At 37.1% G+C, this 23,896-nt stretch overlaps 1 protein-coding gene across 1 annotated transcript in view; it reads right to left on the bottom strand.

The window, feature by feature from the left end:
• grm6a (glutamate receptor, metabotropic 6a) overlaps positions 1–23,896 on the bottom strand; it is a 78,792-nt gene that overhangs the window by 53,115 nt on the left and 1,781 nt on the right. The window contains exon 2 of the mRNA XM_055168045.2: positions 10,381–10,977. Within this exon, the coding sequence (XP_055024020.2) occupies positions 10,381–10,932 (552 nt within the window). The 5' untranslated portion in view covers positions 10,933–10,977. The remainder of the gene's footprint in view (positions 1–10,380; positions 10,978–23,896) is intronic.

Here is a 23,896-nt window from a genome sequence, read left to right as displayed (position 1 = left end):
TGGGATTAGTTATCACAAAGGTGCTCCCTATTTGAGGCTGTCCGAATATGTTTCCCGGAGCTGCCTTCATGCACCCAAAGTCATTGCCTCATGATATCAATTTTATATTTTCACTGAATATTCTTTACATTATGAGTTAACGTATAAAACAGTGGGATTTCACAGGAAGGATCACAAAAAACAGCCGTCAATATGTATACAGAACACAAAGAATTCATTGTAGATGGTAGCCTAACTCTATCTGAAACTTTATATAGTTAAAAGTGCATGCTTTTCCCTCAGGAGCTAAGTACATACTTTAACTAGTGTCGTGGATTGATTTGAAGACCATCCAACAACCACAGAACACACGAGAGCCCAAATCCATCAACAGGTGTTCAGACACATCAAAGACACTTCCAGAACTTGTGCTCACAATCTGTCTCATGATATTTTCATAATGTTCTGACACATCAAACACATCGTAATGATCGGCTGTGAACAACATCGGTGAAATAACAGCCTCTTCGTATGCCAAACATTGGCTAAATGAACACTCCAAGCCCATTTGAAACCGTCCCAAGCATATTTACATAAACATAAAACAGGGTAAATGGAAAGATGTAGTCGTCGAACCTTTGTCCATGCTTCACCAAGCAATCTGTAGACTGGAATAATCAGTCTTAGTGGTTCAACGCTCCTCATCATACAAACGAAAATTGTCCATTTAATGAAGATACACGGCTGTGGATCCGCTGTATCTCTGCTTTTGTTCTGCATCCGTTTCAGACTTTATTCCACACGTGTTTAATTAGAGGGTTGAATACCGACAGCTGTCGGCACACGCTCAGTCTATTGTTTAAAACCTTTCTGTCTTTTAAAAGCACAATGGGATAACTTCCTTTGAAATCTTTTAAATGAATTTGAAATTTTGTTCAGAAAATGTTGTGTATGTAAACATCTTAATTTTCTGTTTTAAGGCTACTCTTTGAAAAACATACTAGCATCATGATAGAGCGATGGAATCAGAATACTTGAAAATAATTAGGGCTGGGAAAAGATTAATCGCGATTAATCGCATATAAAATAAGTTATTTTTTGCATAATATATGTGTGTGTAATTATTGTGTATATTTCAGATACATATATTCATGTCAGATTTTTTTTATTTATATATAATTTTTTTATATATATAATATAGAATATATAAAATATAAATAAATATATATACACATGTAAATGTTTCTTAAATACATACATGAATGTGTGTGTTTTTATATGTACATAATAATTACACACAGCACACAGCTCTTATATTATGCCAAAAATCACTTTTATTTTGTATGCGATTAATTGCGATTAATCTTTTCCCAGCCCCTAAAAATAATCCTACCAATTGCTTTTCAGATTGATGAGCTGTCAAAATCGACGTGTTTCAGAAAGGTTTGGAATAGAGGAGCAACAATAACGTACACTATGTAGGGCTGCACAACGATTAATCGCAACTAATCATTTACAGAATAAAAGTTTTTGTTTACATATGTACTGTGTATAATAATTATGTATATATAAACACAGACACATGCATGCATAATTTTAAGAAATATAAAAAATTATATATAAAGTATTTATATATAATATAAATTATATAATATAATACAAAAAGTATAAACACTAGGGCTGTCAAAATGAATGTAAATTAATTTTAACAACACTAATTTTATTAACGTGCAATTAACGCAACGCTCAATTTCTGACCCTTGACCTTGCACGTTGTTGGATAAATTGAGACCCAGCCTTTAATTGCCATTAAACATCTAAAATTATTTTATTTGTACATTTTCTGAAAGGTGTACCGTCTGAAAGGCTTAACTAATGCAAATGATGCGAGTCCATCCACTTGTCCGTCTGAGATTTTGGTTTGGGTTTTAAAACATGCAGGAATTAGAAAAAAAAGTGTTGGACTTGCTTGATGTTAAAATAATTAATAAGAAAGATAAAGTTCGGGACCTGATTGATGTTTAAAGAGTTATTAAGAGCGACAAGACTCGAAAACGATCTTCCTCGTGCTGACTGACAAATCTGAAGTGCGTGACCCTGATATATGAATAAAGAATTACAGTTTTAAAAATATCTGTTTTGACAGGAATTCATGCCAATATAATCTGTTATGTCTTAAGTAAATGTTTGGTTTACTGTTGGGGAAAAATATTGGATGTGTAAGATTATATTAGATCCTTACATTACAGTAGATCCTAAAGCTGTCTGTGTCAATGTCAATAAAACAATAAAAGAAAGAAAAAAAGTTGAACATATATAGATATTGTTTTTGACTGTGTGTGTGCCAAATCTATTAGTTTTACTAGTGAATTTAAGGTATGTATGCAGTGATTGTGCTCATGTGAAACTATCGCGCGCATGCATGTGAAACTATCGTGCGAGCATGTGAAACTATCGCGCACGTACATGAAAACGAAAGTTTCATGAGTGCACACGAAACTAATCGCGGAAGTTTCATATGTGCACGCGATAGTTTCACATGTGCACGCGAAACTAAACTTTATTTAATTTTTGCTCCATGTCCCCTTAGGGGCTCTATAAATAATAAACATACATTTGCATAAAGCATCCATATTCGTCCATGCCCATGTTGATTCGAGTATTAAAAAATAAGAGTTAAATTAAGGTAGATATAGAACAGATAAAAATGTTGCGATTGAGTTAACAATCATGCGTTTAATCTAGATTAAATATTTTAATCGATTGACAGCCCTTATATAAAATGTAAATATTTCTTAAATATATACATGCATGTGTGTGTATTTATATATTCATAATTATTATACACAGTACACACACATATATGATGTAAACAAAAACTTTTATTCTGCAAACGATTAGTTGCGATTAATTTGTTATGCATTATGTTTTTTTAACAACCTGATCTCACAAATTTTCATGATATAGTAACTGAATATTTTGCTCATTTATCCATGTCATTGTCACAGATCTCCGCATTTTTCCGTGTCCGTACCACGGACTTTCTTTTCCTTGTCAGTTTCACGTATTGGTTACTCTATTGTTTTTTCTATTTTCTTACCATTTTTGCATGGGTTTGGGGATAGAACGACTTTCTGTAACATAAAATGACATCCTAACCCAAACCCAACTCTAACCCATAACGTCAGGCGACAACTGTTTAAAACTAGTATAAAAAATAAACCAATAGTTCAAGTGACATTCTAACCCACACCCCAAATCTAACCCCAAACCCATGCAAAAATGGTTTAAAAATAGGAAAAACTATTGAGTAACCAATACGTGAAACTGACACGGAAAAGAAAGTCCGTGGTACGGACACGAAAAAATCCGGAGATCCGTGACAATGACACGGATAAATGAGCAAAATATTCCGTGACTATAACACAGAACTTTGTGAGATCAAGTTGTTTTTTAACCTTAAACCGCGTAAACACATTGCATTACAGCAAATACACAAAATAATGTTCTTTAAGCAACGTCATATGACCCCTTTAAAGAAATTTTGCTTGCAACTTCTGTCTTTCACAAAATTCAAATGGGTCATTAACATATTTGCTTTGTCAAAGCTAAATTATTAAGAGCAATCATTAATCTTCAATGTTTTATTCACATCTAGACTGTTTTAAACTAAATAATGCAACAAAAAAAAAACTCACATAGCAATGCGACATTTAATAAAGCTTTTCATTGGATAGCATAGCAGACCCATCTCACTTTCTGTCTTGTTCCATTAGAGAATAACCAAAAAAAGGTTTATTAGTCTGTCACTCGGTCGACTCTCATAAAATCAATTTCCCATTTCACCTTACACAAGATAAAAACAACTTTATGTGTGCTCAAAACAATATGGTTGCCTCTTTTTCCTCTCCAAACATGAGAACTATGTAGGAAGGATTCAAGACTTTGAGAAACCTGAGGGCATTGGGTATGAGAGATAACACTCCCCTACTGAAAAATCCAGCTAAGACCAGCATAAGCTGGTGAGCTGGTTTTAGCTGGTCTCCAGCTTGGTTTTAGCTGGTTTTGCTGGTGTAGGAAGCTGGTTTTGCTGGTGTAGCAAGCTGGTCTAGCTGTGTTTTGGTCACATTTTAAGCTGGTCTAGCTGGACTAAGCTGGTCAGGCTGGAATACCAGCTGGCCCACCAGCATGACCAGCTTTGTCAGGCTGGGAGGACCAGCGTAAACCACCTTAAACCAGCTAAAACCAGCTACCAGCTTATGCTGGTTTTAGCTGGATTTTTCAGTAGGGTCGAGAGAAAATCACAGCATTTGTTACAGATTGCTTATTTTTCATATAATCTCTTATTATTCTCAGACAGAGAAGTTCAATACTGAGCTGCAAGCTGAAGACACCAAATATCGGCCATTTGGGATGAACTTTCTTCCTAATCCTCTTTTTCAAATGTCCCCCACTTTTGTTTGCTAAAAATGAAATGTTTGACCATTTTTGGGAGGGTTAAGGGTAGAATTCTGGTCAAGCTTCTTCTTGGCATCTCTTTGCTTTTGTTTAAGCCACAAAAAACTGAGTTTGCTCGCTAATCTCCATGCAAACTGAGTTAGATCCGTCAACAATGGTGCTCGCCAATGTTTCAGAACAGTTTGAGTCACAGTTTCCTTTATGCATATGCAAGACTTACTTTCAAAACGTTAAATGAAATGTTTAGCACGTATAATTGCACTGAAATGGGTTCTGGGGTCAGTTTGATTCAGGATTATAATGTAGTTTAATTAAAGCACAAAAAACTTGTCCACAGACATTTAAGTGTAATTAGCTGAATGTAAATGTAGTGCAATAAAACGAAATTTAATAGCGGGGGGTTTCAAAGCTCTACATGTTTGGATGAGGATCATTTAAAGTGATTACTTCTTATGAATTCAATGATATGATGATAGTTATTCCCCACCATGACACACATCATTGAAGATGAAACGTTTTCAACACAACATGTGGAGCTTATACTGCCAGCCCATTCACTGTTCATTTGGCCATTCTCAAAGCCTTCATATTAAAATCCAACACCATTGTTAGTTAAATGTAATCATATAAAGGGTTAGTTTATTCAAAATATAATTACTGTCATGATTTACTAACCCTAATGTTGCTAAAAACCCAAATTAATTTCTTCTGTGAATCACAACAAAATAACCTGATTCCATTTAGTCAAGATATTAAAAAATTACCTTTTGTGCATCACATTGAAAAAAAAAAACCCAGCAGCATCACTGTCTGCACAATCCACTACCTTCATTTCAACACTTAAACTTTGGTATAACACCTCACAAAATGAAAACAGAAAGCTTTAGGGAATACAAATCTGTCTAAATGCTTGCTGGATTTAAGACAAAGCTAAAGTAATTTTCAAAGGCCTACAGGACAGAAGAGAGCCAAAGGCTGACAACATGATTAGTCGCTCTCTTTAAATCCTTATTGTCAATTAACTGTGGGTCCTGGCCCACGGGCATCAAGATCCTGTCAAGCATCCATTTCAAAGCAGTTTGGCAAACACACAATTAAAGGAACAGTTCACCCAAAATTGCAACGTTTGTCATCATTTCGCTGTGGTTATTTTCCTTTCAAAAACAGATCGGTCACAACAGCCACCAGCACCGAAAGGTCACATAAAAAGCAACGCCGTCTGACATCAATAAAGTCGGACCTCAGTGATGCATCTAAAGGTGGCATTTTAAGGTTTGAGATTCGACAACTTAAATGTGACAACCCAGTCTGTGAAAACCCACCCAAGTTTTTTTGTGTGTGTGTGTGTGATTTACTGTTTACAATTCTACATGGTGTAAAGAAGATTCTGTGAAAATATAATCTTGATATCTTTAATATTGACTTAGTAAGATTGAAATCAAACTTCAAAATTAAATATGAGACTTTCACAAACAGGATCAAAAATCTTTAGAGGTGAAAGAGTATATTGGTTGTATAAAAATAAGATGCTGGGAGTGAGTCAATTATGAAAAAAAATAATTTTAAGAGAGAACGACTTGGGTAAATGTGACCCCATGAAGAAAATTTGAGTAAATAAAACCATGCAATGCCATAATTTGTTAGTCCTCTAATAACATTTCTGTCCAACAAACATCATTCTAGACGTTACATTTACATTGAGCAGATGTTAAAGAGAAGTTAAACTTAAAGTAGTTTGACGTTGTAATCCTAAAGTCTGTAAAGCTGATGTGTCAGTGCTTGAGAAATATGCATACATTTAAAAAAGCCCACAATGCAATATGTTTGTAATGTAGCCTATTGTTTTTGCATTACACATCATTGTTATGATTAAATGTTTCACTCACACAAATGATAAATGGTTTGCTGTATGTTTCCATACCGCTATGTCTATGAGGTCATTTTATTAAATCCAGATGTTCATTTCTGCCTATATGCCACGTATACAGAACATATGTTTTTGTTTTAAGATCCCCCTCTGATACTCTTTAAAAGCCCCTGTAACCCCACAATAAAGTCAGCATTAAAGGGGACATATCATGAAAGTCTGACTTTTTCAAGGTTTAACCCTTATTAGAGTTCTCAACGGGTCGGGTTTGGGTCAAAAATATAAGCAAATGAGTCAGGTCGGGTCGGACCTCGGGCTTAATCTTTTACGCTCAGTGATTTGAGTTCTTTTTATTTATTATTGTGTGATTGTTATTTAAGGCATATTTATATAGGGGCTGGACAAACCAAAGCTTTTACGCCCGCAGCCAGCGCATGTTTTCAATTGATTCCAATGGAAACTCTGCGTTTTTCAAATTAGCAAGCAGCTAGTGGGTTTTTTCCTCGCTGAAAACCTGCGCTCAGGGTTTTTTTTGTGTTCAGCGCTGAGCGCCGAGAGTTCAAAAATATTCAACTTTGAGTGAAAAGCTCCGCTCGTCAATGTCAGGCTGAAAAACAGCTGGCATTCGGCGCCCTCAATGCATTTTCAGCCCCGTTTAAAAGTTTTGGTGTGTCCAGCCCCATAGCCTACATTTAAAGTTTATTGTTTCAGTTGTTTGTAAAAGGCGTGAATATTAAAGGTTGATTTGAATTCCCGTCTGCTGGTCATGATAATAGCCTACATGTATGAGAAAAAAAAGGGAGGGGGGGGGGTCTCTGGCGTCGGGCCGCGGGTCGGGTTCGGACAGATAATTCATGTTGATGTGTCGGGTTACATCAGGTCCGGCCTTTAAAAGCCACGGGCCGGGTCGGGTTGTAATTTTCAGGCCCGTTGAGAACTCTAACCCTTATGGGTTGTTGATGCCATTTTTGGCCATTTTTATGTAATTTGGCCACAACTTTCTCTGTGTTTCAGCAAATTGAATGGTTTTTGGTGACAAATCTTATATTTACACATATTTTGAGAAAATATTTTGAAATTTTTCAAAAACTCAACAATATACCGTGGGCAAATTTACTACCCTTTCGTGTTGTTTGTGTAATTTTTAAAAAAAAAAATTGTATAACTCTGTTAATCATCCTCAGTACTGATCAAATCTACCAAATGCTTACAAAATTTCCATGATTTTAACTCTTTAATTGCCAAGTTCATAAGTGGTGTCACTGATTTGATGAAAAAACACACAAAATTATCGATTTTCAATATATAAAGTGATTGTGAACTGGATTTTTTAAAACCTTTTTCACAGTCTTGGGCTTGTCAAAGATTGGTAAAAACATTGGATTTGATGCATTTTTAGTTTTTGTGCAGCATCAGTTTTTATTTTTTTCTCCCTAATTAGTTGTTCGTGGCATTTTTGCTCCATTGACTCCATTATAACAACATTTTTTGATTGCAAAGCCATGACACCATGGCTTTGGCAGTTTTTCCTGCTAAGAGGTCAAATTTGTCATTTTTACTGTTGATCACCATGGGACACCATTAACCCTTTATTAGGCCTGTGCAAAAGACAGAGCCTAATTTCTGGCTTGTACATTGAGTTATATATGGAATATAATAGCATACTAGGGAGAGAGAGAGAGAGAGAAAGAGAGAGAGAGAGAGAGAGAGAGAGAGAGAGAGAGAAAGAGAGAGAGAGAGAGAGAGAGAGGGGAAGAGAAAGAGAGTGTTTTCTCCCCAATTCAGTGACACCACTTATGAACTTGGCAATTAAAGAGTTAAAATCATGAAATTTTTTTAAACATTTGGTAGGTTTGATCAGTACTGAGGTTGATTAACAGATTTATGAAAAAAAAATTGAAAAAAATCATTCTGATAAATATTTAGAGCCGTTTAATTTAGTGGCCTGTTTTGTACACGAACAACCGAAAGGGAAGTGATATGGAACAACCCACAAGGGTTAAAGGTGCAGTATGTAAAAGGATTTCTTGACAGAAATGCAAAATAATATACAAAACTATATTATCAGGGGTGTATAAAGACCTTTCATAATGAACCGGTATGTGTATATTATCTTACAATGAGATGTTTTTATTTACATACACAGAGGGTCCCCTTACATGGAAGTCGCATTTTTGTGCCGCCTTGTGTCTACAGAAGCCCTTAACAGACAAACTTGTTTTTACTTTTTAAATTGTCTCCGACGATGACATGTTTGTCCGGTGGCGGCTACCGTAGCTTCTCTATGTGTTTCAAAAGCAAGAGGTGAGCAGTGGACTGAGCCGTTGGTTGCAATTCTAAAATTTACACACTGCACCTTTAAGAGCTATAACTGGGTCCAACCTAGAAAATGTGAAAAAGATCAACCCAGTAACTTAGTTTTGGTAAACTATTCTGCATATGTGAAAAAATAGGTAATTGAAATTTGGCTCCCCTTGTGATGTCAGAAGGGGATAATACCACACCTTAACCGCCAGTGTTTTTAAAAAAAGCTGCCAGCCAGCGCCTGCAATTTTGATGATTTTCACAAAAGTTTAATGCCTTTCAGAAAATTTTCTTCTTTAAAGGAGCATTTCACCCGTGGACCCATTAATCTTTTTTAAAAGTGGATCATATTTGTAGTCGAAATGTAACATAAACTTCAAATTTGGTGCCTATTTGACCAAGAAAGGAGAGTTTGTAGTCTCACCCCCTCTACAAAGATATAGGACTTCCTTTTTTCAATGATGCAAAATGATGCTTTTTACATCATTGAAAGAAGGAAGTGCAACACTGAAATCCATATTTCTCCTGTTTAGGGGAAACAGAGAGAATGATGCATGACCATTCAAAAACATGACTGGGTTTCTAACTATACAAAGATTAATGCAAATGGGTGAAGTGTCCCTTTAAATATATAAACAGACCCTCTGCTTTCAAACAACAACAAAAAAACTTTTCATCCTACCTTCATTAGTTCTCTTTTTATCACCTCTCAAATATGTGTAGGTTTCATCAAAACACAAAATTTTGAGCAAAAAGCTGAGATAATTACATTTTTGTGAAGGACTTTTAATAGAGATCAGATGCAGAGCGATCTTTAAAATATACACGGAGTTCTTTCTCTTTCACTTGAGGCGTTACTTCTGGGTTGTATAAGTTGCGGAAGTGCGCACCTAGTGGATAATAGCGGTATTGCAGAAAGCCGGAATTTCTCGTCATTGGCAGGGAAGCGTTTTCTCTTAATTGACGAGTTATCTCATCAATGGCGGGGAAAGAGTTAATCTACAGCCACACCACTGCCATTTAGTGCAGAGATCAGCTCATTTGCATTTAAAAGGACGCGCACAAAAACGGCACATTTTTGCTCATACAGTACCTACAAAGTGGCAATTTTAACATCTTATAATAAATGATCTATATGGTATTTTGAGCTAAAACTTTACATACTGAATGTACTCTGGGCACACCAAAGATTTATTTTACATATTAAAAAAGTCTTGTTGAATGTCCTCTTTAAGCAACTCCCTGTCAGTGTGCTTATTTGTTCCCAGGATCCTGCATGTAATCTCTGATGCTCTGGTCTATTTAACATAATGGTGATATTGATTTATTCTAAGAATCATAAGCTGTTATTTTATTAGAAAATTTGTTTTTATGATTTGTTTTGTATTTGGTTTGGTTTGCCTCCTCAATAATGACAGCTGCACTCAAGCTGGCATGGACTTCAAAACCTGATGATCCATGTTATCCCAGCATGATCTGAGAATCTTCCAGAGCATCTCATGTGTTTCACTGGAAGCAATCTAAAAGGAAATCTGTCACAATCTGCTGGTTTTATACAGTCATCTAGAAAGAGTGCAGAATTGTTTATTATTTTTCTTATATGTGACCCTGCCTGTAAAAACCCAGCTAAAGTCCTTTATTGTGATGTATTGGAAATCATCCAACATAATGTAAAGAACATTTTATATTTTGAATCATGATTGAATGTCAGATGTGGATGTTCAAACATCACTATATTAACTCACTCCCATACATTTACTATGTAATCTCACCTCAAATAATCGCAGCACATTGGCCACCATGATGGACACCGAACTGGCTGACGCCCCTATCACGCCCACCACTCGCTCGGGCTTGCGTATGATTGGTTGTTCCCCGTTGGAGCATCGGATGTCAGATGTGTCTTTCTGAATAAGCGCTTGGACAAACGTAAGGGACTGCTCAAGAGCGTAAGTGTCTCTGGAACACGTGTCAAGAATCCGGGCCCCTAGCGTAATGTTGGGTAGCAAGTCCGGGTCGCTGTTGATCTGGTCCAGTGCGTACAGCATGGCCTCCATACGATGGATTCCTTTTTCCTTCTTTATTTCCCCGCACGGGACCCCGGCGGGACCCCTGGAGTGAACCGGAAACAGACCGCCCAGTGTGATGTCCCCAAGGAGTTTGATAGAATGCGGGTGCGTGTGCTGGTGAGCCCAGGAACACGAGCTCAGCCACGCCCACATCATCCACAGGAGGTGTGGCCATGTAATAGAATGACAGCTGCTCAAACCTAAACTCCAGATCATCCCGATGTGACCGTCCAACATTAGCGAGTGTAATGTCATAATGGTGAGGACTCCAAAACTCGAGGGTTTGACTACCTGAGCAACCTGTTAAGAGATAAAAATAATAATATTGTGACCTGTGCAATGAAAACTAGTCATTCAATCATTCATTTTTTATCTTAGCAGACACCATTTCAACACTTCTAATCCTTAATACTTTGTGTTGCTTGTGCTAGTAACATGAATAGTCCCTGCAGAATTTTGCAAATCAAGCAAACGCTGCGAAATTTGCACTTGATTTGCAGCAGTATTTGACCCAAGATGCGCTAAATGACGTCATTATTTTGGGTGATGTTTTTTCCACTTCAAAGTCTGATAAATCATCCAACTTTTGGCATATTTTAACACACAGTGCATCTGATTCGCGAACTGACTCATTTGAACCGATTCGTTTGAACGAACAGTTAAAACAACAAAACTGTCCAACACTAAACTCATGAGACGTCACTGTCAGCACAGTCACTCACAGCGCCTCAGAAATGAGAATTTAAATGTGTTTCAAAAGATTTGCCCTAATAACAGTCTAAACAAAACAAAAATAGACGTTTACTATGTGAACTTTATGATGAATAAATAATTTATTGGGTCTACCAAAAAACGATTTTATCCTACAAAGCAATAAAAGCAATGGTAAAAAGAGCAAGAAATGATGACAGCAGATTGGCAGGTAATATCTGTCTCTGATAAATGCATGGTGCGGAGGAGGCTGTAAACTACTTTTTAACCTGGGTGTACACTGAGCACCGACGGGACCGTTTGGAGACAGATTTCATTTTAACTTTGATATTTGTATTTTTTTAATATATAAAACAATTTATTTGGATGAATTTGTCTGTCTTTTAGAGATGTAGATCCAACTCATCCCACTTTACTTTTGCTCCACCAAATGAACCAATATATTTGCAGTATTAGTTGCAACTTGTGGTCGCCAACGTTAACTCTTATCAATTTAAGTCTACATTTGATTAATAATATAGTCAAGAAAGATTCCTAATTTAGTAAGTAATGATCACAGTTAGGTGTAGGGGGAGGTGAGGGACAAATTCCCGATAGGGTGATATCACTGAAGGGATTTATTTGCGACCTGGTTGGCTGTACATTATCCCAAAAATCAAAACACAATTTTATTTAATATCTTTTATTAGCACATTTGTAAGACAGTGATGCGCAGGTTGATCCGAAATGAGTTACCCGCGGTTGCAAGTCATCCAAAAATATTTTTAATGATATTCGGGTCGCAGTCGGTTGAGTCGTTTGAAATAAAGATGCCAATTAACTATTTTAAACAATTACTACTTTTTAAAAATGCGGGCAAGGGAGCGGGTCGGGTACAATAATAATTTTTTTGCGGTCCGAATTGCGATTGGTTAGTTGAAAACATCGGTCGGGTGCGGGTTTTTTATACATTGACCCACGCATCACTGTTGTAAGAAAAATAAAACTTCTGCGAGGGAAACCTGTTTCCTAATGGCTGTAAAACAAGTTCAAATCCATACAAGATAAACATTACATTTATTAATTTCTAAATAAAATGCCATATATGTTAATAATTATGCATATTTATACTGTATACATTCATAGGTATTAAACTGCGTGTTTTACTCCAAAACATTATAGCAAAAAACCTTACATTTCACCTTAAAGGCACTACTTTTATTGTAGTCATAAGTAAAGTTTGTTTACTTTTAAGCCTGGTTTATTTCTGTTAACCAAGTATTACATTCGCAAGTCATGAGCATATTACAACAATTACGATTAACTAATTATAATAGTAAACTTTATAATTGTTATTTTTATGTCTTTATGACGTATGTAGCCTACAAATGCGACCTCCGAAGGATGCAGCCTTCCCTTTTTTAGAAACAACAAAATGAATTAAAGTACGTTTAAGTCAGATAAGAACAAGACAAAACTGCAGTTATACCAACATCATAAACCAACCGATTTAAAAATAAAAAAAATTGATTTGGAAATAACCTGCCTGCTATGAATGAATAAAAAAATAACAGAAAAGTCAGCTCTTCCCTATGACTCCACAAAACTAAAAGAAATTACTCATTTCAGGTGAAACATTGTACTCAAATTATTTTATGTAGGAAAAACAATTACATTTATTGAAAAAAAGTGAAAGTATGTAGAAAAAAAGTGTCTTTAAATCCATATCAACAATACATACCTCGCATAGTAAATGATGCCTTTTATCTGTTTTAAGTGTATTTATCCCTTTACTATTTTACTGTGACTGTATTTGGGAAATTTCAAATTTCAAAACAGTGAATTCAGTATTATTTACTCACCTTTATGTTGTTTTAAAGTCTTATTTTTCTCTGAACACAAAAAGAACAGTTCAGATCGCGCTTCAATCCAGTTTTTAAGATGGGCTCTTCCTTTTTGACCAAACGCTGTTGAAAACAATCCAGCATTTATTTAGCTAAACTCCTGCAGGTTACCTATAAACGCATTGCCAGTTCTGAAAGAGGACCCAGAAGCGAAAAATTCACCAGTGCTTTATTGAAAATCAACTTATAGAGTCGGGCCGTCGAGTCTCGCGCTACCAACAGCGAGTCAACTTTAGTGTTACTGGTGTACAGTTTTCATTTAGGAGGCTTTTGTTTTACCCCAGTGCTCCAAACAGATTAAACTGAGGGGAGTAAAACGCATGGAGCACTGGGGTAAAACAAAACCTCCTAAATGAAAACTGTACACCAGTAACACTAAAGTTGACTCTGCTGCAGTGCAATGCGGTCTACTGCATCCACCTCTTCAGCTCATCAGAAAACAGCGATTGGTGGACGGAAAGCAAGAAAATACCGTAATAAATTATATATGGGCAAGTGCAGTTTGTCTTCTTTCAGGAGCAATTTTTTCCGGTCAAATGAATAGCGCATGGTAGAATGTGGCTGCGTTCATGGCCCTGTCCCAAATGGCAAATTTTTTACTTCCTCACAGTCCACACTTTGAGGACATCATGTAGTGCAGACTTTACGGAACCCTTGACACGAGTCCACGAGGGTGCACCGGAGTCGTATTTTGGGACTCAGGAAATAGGAAGAGAAGTTGCCCATCAGAGTAAACTCCTTGCATCTGTCATCTGATTGGTCTGATTGCTCTAACCGTCCCAAAAGACGACTACAGTGCGCCCTCATGGACTCAGGTCAAGGGTCCCTAAGGTCTGCACTTCCTGATGTCATCAAAGTGTGAACTCTGAGGAAGTCCAGTGTGCCATTTGGGACAGGGCCATAGTGTAGGTTTAGTTTAGTTAATGATTTAAAACATGGGACAGTCTTGCGCACTTACTTCCTGTCACGTGCACTCCCTCTTGAGTGGCCAAAAACCGCAAGTGTGGGTATTTGGAAGCAGCTTATGTCAGCACCAACACTCATGGTCTGGGTTAAAGGCGGGGTGCACGATCACAATGTTGACATTTGACATCACCTAAACACACATGCCCCTAACCCAATATAATCTGGACCTTCTTTTGATAGACCCGCTCCACAGATACGCAACCCAGACAACAATGCCGGTTAGTAGACACGCCCGTAACTACCGATTGGCTACAAGTGTGTTTTGGTACCCAGCCCGACTCCCTTTTCCAAAGTGTTTTTTTAAAATCTTGCTTCATTCGCAAGTGAAAGCCGCGCGTAAAATTCCAGTCATCGAGACATTCACAAAGAAATTCGCGTCATGGGAGGAGCTTTTGCGACTCCGCTTGCTTACTGTAATCACGTCACTACTAGAGCAAGCTCCTGATTGGTTAACGTGGCGTGTTTTTCCGGCAAAGTTTAAATTTTTCAACTTGCGCGTTTTCCACAGCAGCGCTCAATTTGCGCCATTCGCGTGTCTAGTTCGCGCGAATGGCGCGAATTGAACGTTGCCGTGGCAAACGCGCAAGTTGAGGCGGAATCACTTCAACCGTGCAGCGCTAAACGGCTCATTCATGCTGCTAGACCTCCATATTGAGGTCCTCCAAATCACTCGCGCTTGACGCCTCTACTGCGGCTGGTGTGAACGCAGCATAATACTTAAGTGCCACAACTGAATAAATAACTATACTTTACAATAATAATTGTTTGCCTGTAGTTAATATGATGGATTCATATTGCCATTTTCTTAAGATAATGCAATGTTTATTGAATATCAGTTTGCTTTTTACTAATATACATTGTTATATGAAGAAAAGAAACTAAGGGCTCTATCTTACACCCGGCGCAATGCAGCGCAATGCGCGACGCAAGTGTCTTTCGCTAGTTTCCACCCTAATTTTCACGTTTAGCGCCGCGTTGTTTAAATAGCAAATGCATTTGCGCCCCCTTTTGCGCCCATGGGCATTCTGGTCTGAAAACGAGGTGTGTTCAGGCGCATTGTTGGCGCGTTGCTATTTTGAGGCAACTAAAATAGACTACGCCATTGATCAACAAAAACCTGGTCTTAAGTCTAAAGTCAATGGCGCAATATGTTTTTTTGTTATTTAAAGAGCGCATTATTAATATGCGCCTATAAACGGGAGGACAACGCGGGTTTGCTTATCACATAGTACATGAATGCGCAGCAGCACAAAAAGGCTTTTAAATATGAAAAATTAAAGGATTGAATGTAAAAGATTATTTTTGAGTCTCTTGGACTCTTTTTTTTTACTTCCATGACTAAAAGAAGACGATTTTTAAAGGTTTTAATAAAAAAATAACAATTTCAATACAAGTGAAAAACAACACAATTATTTAACATTAATCTTAAACTGGGGATCTTCTTCCTCCGCTTAGTTTTTCAGTTTACAAAGTCCGTCATCTAAATAGGGATTAGACATAGCGCCAGTGCAACTGGCTTTAAAGGGGATAAGAGCTGAGACTCTCATTGGTTTACTGCACGTTACGCCCAAAATACTCCCATTACAATAGGACCAACCATTTTCGACCATGCGCTCGGCGCACAAACCATTTTTCCCGTCGTTAAATTAACAAAAGTGGATTCGGACACGCCCATTTAGACGTTGCGCTTAGATCGTTAAAATAGGGCCCTATGTGTTCTTGAGGTCAGAAAGGTAATAAAAATGTGTACTGAATGTTGTATGTTGTATATCCTTGAGTCGTAGAAAGTAATTAAATGTTTTTACAGGTGTAGTACTTTGAAAGAAGAATCCTGTGCTTGGAAAAAAATCCCCACAATTTTTATTGAAAAATTTATATAAAGCTGCCGCAAAATCAGCGTGGGGACTGGAATAAAACCATAAACCATATAAAGACAGACCTGAGCCACATCTAGAGACCGACATTTCTTGGTAGTGGAAGAAAGGTTCTTAAAATTTTATAAAGGTAAAAAAGTATCTTTAAAACTTCCTAAATGGTACTTTGGGGAACCAAAAATGGTTTCCTTTTTGGCACTGTTGTGAAAAACCTTTTGTAACCGAGTGTACAGTGTGGGCACCCTAAAAGCTCACGACCGTGACTCTAAGATGTTTCACGAAACAATATGAGTCACTTCTTAGAGACTATACTTTAATAAAATCACGCTGCACTGTGTACAATGGATCAGAGGAGTGCATTGAGTTGGCGTGTGGTGAAGCTCCACAAACATCATCAGCTCTGATGTACAGTGACTGTAAGAGCAGCTGTGGAACAAGAGCCTCTCAAAAGGGTTCAAAGGTCAGAAGAAAGACTGAACTCTTTCAGAGAGACAAAAAAGATAAAAATATAGCGTGTGTCCAGTAGCTAAAACTTAAATGGAAGGAAAGTGATACTGAGGCTGCATAAAATGATGTAGTACTGTAGGACAATACAGTCATTCAATGATATTTCTGATGGTGTCCACCACAGCACAAAGTATGTATTGTGTTTGAAAACATTCTGCGGTAGATATGTGAAGACATTTTAAACAGATAGGGAATAAAATTGCAGTCGGTGTCTTGCTAGGGCTAATTTTTAAATGTCACTGTATTTCAAATACATGTGTTTATGTAAGGAATAATTGACGACAGGCCATTGAATTATAAGAAAATAATGCACACCAAGGTGGTAATGCGGCACGACGCAAAGCATTATTTTCAAATAATTCAAAGGACCGGAGTCAATTATTCCGCTTATACCACGGTTACCACAAACATTGCTCTGGTGCCTACTTTTAAGACATTTGAAAAGTTAGGTGTGCGGTTTACAGAAAAATAATCAACACCCATAGAACATTTCTCAGCCAATCAGAATGCAGCATTCAACAGACCCGTTGTATAATATATAAATAATAGATTACAGGTTAATTTGGACAAAAAAAATTCTACGTTATGTGTGAGAATTACATGTTTATTATTGTATACTTCTTCACAAAGTATGCACAAAGTAGCATATGGGTAAATATATATATGCAAGTACACTTTGTGTCCCCGGAGTCTCTCTCTCTCTCTCTCTCTCTCTCTCTCTCTCTCTCTCTCAAACACACACACACACACACACATACATGACTGTCAACACTGTTACTCTACTTTGGTAACAGAGTTTGACATTAACAGAACTGACACCGACTAATTCATCATATATGTGTGTGAACTGTGTATAATAATTATGTATATATAAATATGCACACGTGCATAAAAAATTTGAAGAAAGAATATATATTTATATATCAAGTATTTATATTTAAATAAAATATAAATTATACATAAATATACAAATGTATATGTGTGTGTATTCATCTAAACAAACTTATTATACACAGTTCACACACATACACTCACCTAAAGGATTATTAGGAACACCTGTTCTCATTAATGCAATTATCTAATCAACCAATCACATGGCATTTGCTTCAAGGCATTTGGGGGTGTGGTCCTGGTCAAGACAATCTCCTGAACTCCAAACTAAATGTCAGAATAGAAAAGAAAGGCGATTTAAGCAATTTTGAGCGTGGCATGGTTGTTGGTGCCAGACGGGCCGGTCTGAGTATTTCACAATCTGCTCAATTACTGGGATTTTCACGCACAACCATTTCTGGGGTTTACAAAGAATGGTGTGAAAAGGGAAAAACATCCAGTATGCGGCAGTCCTGTGGGCGAGGTCAGAGGAGAATGAGCCGACTGATTCAAGCTGATAGAAGAGCAACTTTGACTGAAATAACCACTCGTTACAAAGCGAGGTATGCAGCAAAGCATTTGTGAAGCCACAACACGCACAACCTTGAGGTGGATGGGCTACAACAGGAGAAGACCCCACCGGGTACCACTCATCTCCACTACAAATAGGAAAAAGAGGCTACAATTTGCACAAGTTCACCAAAATTGGACAGTTGAAGACTGGAAAAACGTTGCCTGGTCTGATGAGTCTCGATTTCTGTTGAGACATTCAGATGATAGAGTCAGAATTTGGCATAAACAGAATGAGAACATGGATCCATCATGCCTTGTTATCACTGTGCAGGCTGGTGGTGGTGGTGTAATGGTGTGGGGGATGTTTTCTTGACACACTTTAGGTCCCTTAGTGCCAACTGGGCATCGTTTAAATGCCACAGCCTACCTGAGCATTGTTTCTGAACATGTCCATCCCTTTATGACCACCATGTACCCATTCTCTGATGACTACTTCCAGCAGGATAATGCACCATGTCACAAAGCTCGATTCATTTCAAATTGGTTTCTTGAACATGACAATGAGTTCACTGTACTAAAATGGCCCCCACAGTCACCAGATCTCAACCCAATAGAGCATCTTTGGGATGTGGTGGAACGGGAGCTTCATGCTCTGGATGTGCATCCCACAAATCTCCACCAACTACAAGATGCTATTCTATCAATATGGCCAACATTTCTAAAGAATGCTTTCAGCACCTTGTTCAATCAATGCCACGTAGAATTAAGGCAGTTCTGAAGGCGAAAGGGGGTCAAACACAGTATTAGTATGGTGTTCCTAGTAATCCTTTAGGTGAGTGACTTTTATTCTCAATCAATTAATCAATTAATCACGATTAATCGGTGTGCATTCCTACTGGTCATGATAAATAATAGTAAGTAAAAATGATTTAATGAGTTAATTCAACAAAAAATTTTAAGGCAATAAATATTTTGTACAGTGCATGACAATGAGTACCAAATTATTGAAATAATAAAATTATTTGAAAAAGCAGAAATATGACTTTGGCCACCAACTGTAGTACCTAAATGCAATCACCCATACGCAAGAGTTAGCAAATATTAGAATTGAAATGCGAACACAGCCATGATTTATGTATGAGAAAGTAGAAAAAATCATTGAGGTTGCATTTGACAGCTTTCAAAAACTCTTAGTACCGAGCTATTAGATTTGGGCCAAAATTTAGCAGCACCTGATGTGACCGTAACATCTTTACAGCTTTTCGCTGCAGTTCCCTTCGTGTTCGCTCACAACTCCTAATCTACTCAGAGACAGGTGTACACCTGCAACTTCAGATATCGAACCGAGCATTTCTTACTGTACACGAGGCCTTGATTAAATTTAAAGTGGGAACTGCTTATTGAATTTGCTTTGAATAACCCGATCACATCCCAAACCGGTCACATTCTGCCTGCCAAATGGTTTTGAATTCCCCTTTCCTTTGAATTGATTCGGGTAAAACAAATCTGATTAAATACTGAATGCAGAGAAATAAGTCCCTCATGCAGTTATAAACAATACTTCCCTTCATGACGTGCGTGAGCTGGATATGTGTGAATGTGAGCTCAATAAAGTGCCACTGCCTCTTCCGAAATTAAAAGACATATTTAATATTGCAAAATAATTGTTTTGGAAGAGGATTCATCTCTTCATGACGTGTAATTTGATTTTGTGTTGGCAGAGACAGAATGCTGAACGGTAATTGGAGGAGACAAGCTCTCCCCAGCACTCTCTCTGGTAAATATCATTTGCACGGTGATAAAACATCATTTGAAGCTGTTAAACATAATGGGCTGTTTTAATAATGCGTGGTGGCATTCTCTCCTCTCAGTGATCACAGCAGGCAAAGGGCTGCGTGTCAGACAAAGGCTGTATGTGCAACAATGTGATGGTCAAAGCAAACATTGTGCCTCTTAAATACACCCTAATTACCAGGCCACCTCCTTATTGTAGTCGATCATTTTATCCCTTAAAATGCAATATAATAGCATATGTAAAAGTTTATATCCTGTGATAATAACTTCTATGCCTTTAAATGGCTTAAATGTAACCCCTGCCTTATTTAGTATACACTAATCTATGAATATGCAAATTAGCCCCCACTCCCCAGCTCTACTCAATCTCACTAGCTCAGACCATAATGCATATGAATATGCAAATTAGTCCATGCCTCCACTCAGCTCAGATCATAGATATATGTGTACATAGATACTACTACTGCAAACTACTGCTCCACTCGTTTAAATGGATATTTCACCCAATAATGAAAATAATGTCATTAATAAAATAAAAATAAAAAAAAAATAAAGTTGAGAATTAATGACCCCCACATGTCGTTCCAAACTCGTAAGACAGTTTAAGATGTTTTATATTTAGCCCGAGAGCTTTCTGACCCTTCATTGAAAATCTATGTACGGTTTACTGTCCATGTCCAGAAAGGTAATAAAAACATCATCAAAGTAGTCCATGACATCAGTGGGTGAGTTAGAATGTGTTGAAGCATCGAAAATACATTTTGCTCCAAAAATAACAAACATTACAACTTTATTCAGCAGCATTGTCTTCTCTTCCATGTGTGTTGTGAAGCGCATGCGCAAGACTAAAGTCATGTGACTGCAGTGACGCGGATGAAGTACGACATGGCTGACGTGTTATCTGGTGCGCCCCAGCTTTTTTTTCATTTACAGTCTAAAGAAGACACATGCTGTAAGTTTGAAAAAAAAAACATCGCAAACATGTCTGAGGATAACACGTCATCAGCGTCACTGCAGTCATGTGACCTTAATCTCGCGCATGCGCTTCACAACAGACGTGGAAGAGAAGACAATGCTGAATAAACACAGCAGATTATAACCATTGACTTCCATAGTAGGAAAAACAAATATGATGGAATTCATTGGGTACTATCCATCCAACTGTGTGCTTACCATCATTTATCAAAATATCTTCTTCATCATTTATTACAATACTTCCATAATATGTGTTCTCCTACTATGGAAGTCAATGGTAATCCGCTGTGTGCTTACCATCATGTATCAAAATATCTCCTTTTGTGTTCATCAGAAAAGTTATTTTTAGGTTTAGTACAACATGAGGATAACAAAAGGATGACAGAATTTTTGGGTGTATTTCTGAATGGCGAGGCCAGGATTAAGCAGATTTAAAGCGAAGGTATTTGATGAACATAGAGGGCTCTATCATACATCCGGCGCAATGCGGCGCAATGCTCGACGCAAGTGTCTTTTGCTAGTTTCCACCCTGCGCAATGATCATTTTCGCGTTTAGCGCCACGTTGTTTAAATAGCAAATGCATTTGCGCCCATGGCCGTTCTGGTCTGAAAACGAAGTGTGTTCAGGCGCATTGTTGGCGCGTTGCTATTTTGAGGTAACTAAAATAGACTACACCATTGACCAACAAAAACCTGCTCTAAAGTCTAAAGTCAATGGGGCAATATGTTTTTTGTTATTTAAAGAGCGCATTAGTAATATGCGCCTAAACGGGACGACAACGCGGGTTTGCTTATCACATACATGAATGCGCAGCAGCACAAAAACGCTTTTAAATATGAAAAATTAAAGGATTGAAATGTAAAAGATTATTATTGAGTCTCTTAGACATAAATGAGGACCGATTATGAGGCCTTAAAAAGCGCAAAGAGCTGCTTCACCTGTAACCTGGTAAGTAAATAAATGCTTTGCTTTAAACAAATGCATCTATTTTTAAATGTTTTTTAAATGCTATCTTACGTATTTATTGTATATGATGACTCTGTGGATATGGTGAGATGAGAAACATTTTAATTAATGCTTTGTAAAAATCCCGTGGCGCTGTCCGAGTGCTGAAACGCTTCGGCTCTCCGCGCGCTTGTAAATTCTTTATCTCTTGTTTGTATTTTTAGAGTACAAACCTTTTCTGGCATATTTGCAAATTATTTTATGAGATTACAATGATTATGTAGGATATCAATACATTTACAGCAATTAAAAGCCTGCTATTTGTACTTCTATGACTGAAAGAAAACAGCTTTTAAAGGTTTAAAATAAACATTTCAATACAAATGAAAACAACACAATTTTTAACATTATTCTTAAACTTGGGGTCTTCTTTCTTCACTTAGTTTTTCAGTTTACAAAGTCCGTCATCTAAATAGGGATTAGACATAGCGCCAGCGCAACAGGCTTTTAAAGGGGATGAGAGCTGAGACTCTCATTGGTTTATTGCACGTTACGCCCAAAACACACCTATTACTCATTAGAAAAATATGTACAACCCTTTTTGACCGCGTGCTCGGCGAACAAACATTTTTCCCATCGGTAAATTAGCAAAAGTGGCATCGGACACGCCCATTTAGACCGTGTGCCTGTGCACTTAAGACAATGCGCTTAGATCGTTTAAATAGGTGCCGAGAGCATTCGGTTAAAATCATTATCTCATTTTCAACAGAGGTGGCGTTTAGCAGGCTTTGCATGTGTGTTTTTTTTAAATATAGCAGTGTTGAATGATGAATTTGCAAATGGTTTGTTTTAAAGCATAATAAAAACACCACAGATATAAACAACAATAAAAACTTGATTTTCACACCAGGGGAACTTTAAACCATTTAAAGAAAAGCATAAAAGCCACTGAAAAAAACATACCCAAATTAATGATAAAGCAGCATGAGTTATAATGCATTAGAAAAACACTTTCAGAGTCATTTGCACATCAGAGACTGTTCATATAACTAGCGGTAACACTCCATTGAGTCTACAGGCGATTACACCGGACTGCAGATGATTTCTATTTCATTTCATTTCTCATAACGACTTTCTCCTCTTTCCCCTAAAAGTATGCAATTAAGTTAAGTATATGACTGTATTATGTAACTAAGAGCTCGAATTAAACTAGAAACCTAATTATCAGGATTGGCCACTGCAAAAAATGATTTCTTTTAAGCAATTTCTTTAATCCCTCTCCTATTATATTTTACATGTTGAACCAAAATCCCCATTTCATTTTCTAGTCTGTGAACAGAGCCCTAATTTTTTTCATCAGCTAAAACTATTATTTCTCACTCGGGTGTCTGGGCTGGTGACAAATGGTGAGGTCATTTTCCAGATGACACACTTATTCAATATAATGTGATCGCTCTTCAGCGATGAAAGTTGGTGTGTAATGGATAAGGCAACCAATCATTGGACTTTTAGACCTGAATCTCGCAGCCGATATCCATTGTGAGCCATCTGCAAAGAAGTTCAAGAGTAGGCTACTCGTTCTGAAATGATCGAGTATACGGGACAAAGTGACCCAGCTGAAAGGATGTCAGATACAGAAACCGTACCTGGATTAAGATGGACCACTCAGTTATAATGAGATCAGCAGTTCAGCTGTAAACTTTGCTAACTTTGCTTTTTGCTATAAACTGTCCATAACTGTTGCAACAGGTTTTGAAACATCATCCATCTTGTTATTACCTGGATATAAGGTTGCATTTAAGGTATAATGTGAGAGCAAATCCCCCAAACAAGCAGGAATCTACAGCAAAATATCACTTTACAATAAGGTTGTATTTGTTAACATTAGTCAATGTATTGACTATATGGCTGTCAAAAGATTAATCGCGATTAATCGCATACAACATAAAAGTTTGTGTTTGCATATTATATTTGTGTGTGTATTGTGTGTAAATATTATTTATATATAAATACACACATACATGCATAAATTTAGATCTGTACACTATACATTTTATTCATGATACAAAATATACAAAATATTTTATTTTATAATACAATATATATCAAAAACTAAATAAATATACATGTAAATGTTTTATAAAAACATGTGTGAGTATTTTTATAAACAAAATAATAAC

This window comes from Misgurnus anguillicaudatus, chromosome 5 (assembly GCF_027580225.2).
Source record: "Misgurnus anguillicaudatus chromosome 5, ASM2758022v2, whole genome shotgun sequence".
Classification (NCBI taxonomy): domain Eukaryota; kingdom Metazoa; phylum Chordata; class Actinopteri; order Cypriniformes; family Cobitidae; genus Misgurnus; species Misgurnus anguillicaudatus.
The sequence above is the reverse complement of the archived record's forward strand: the minus strand, read 5'-3'. Positions and strand labels throughout refer to the sequence as shown.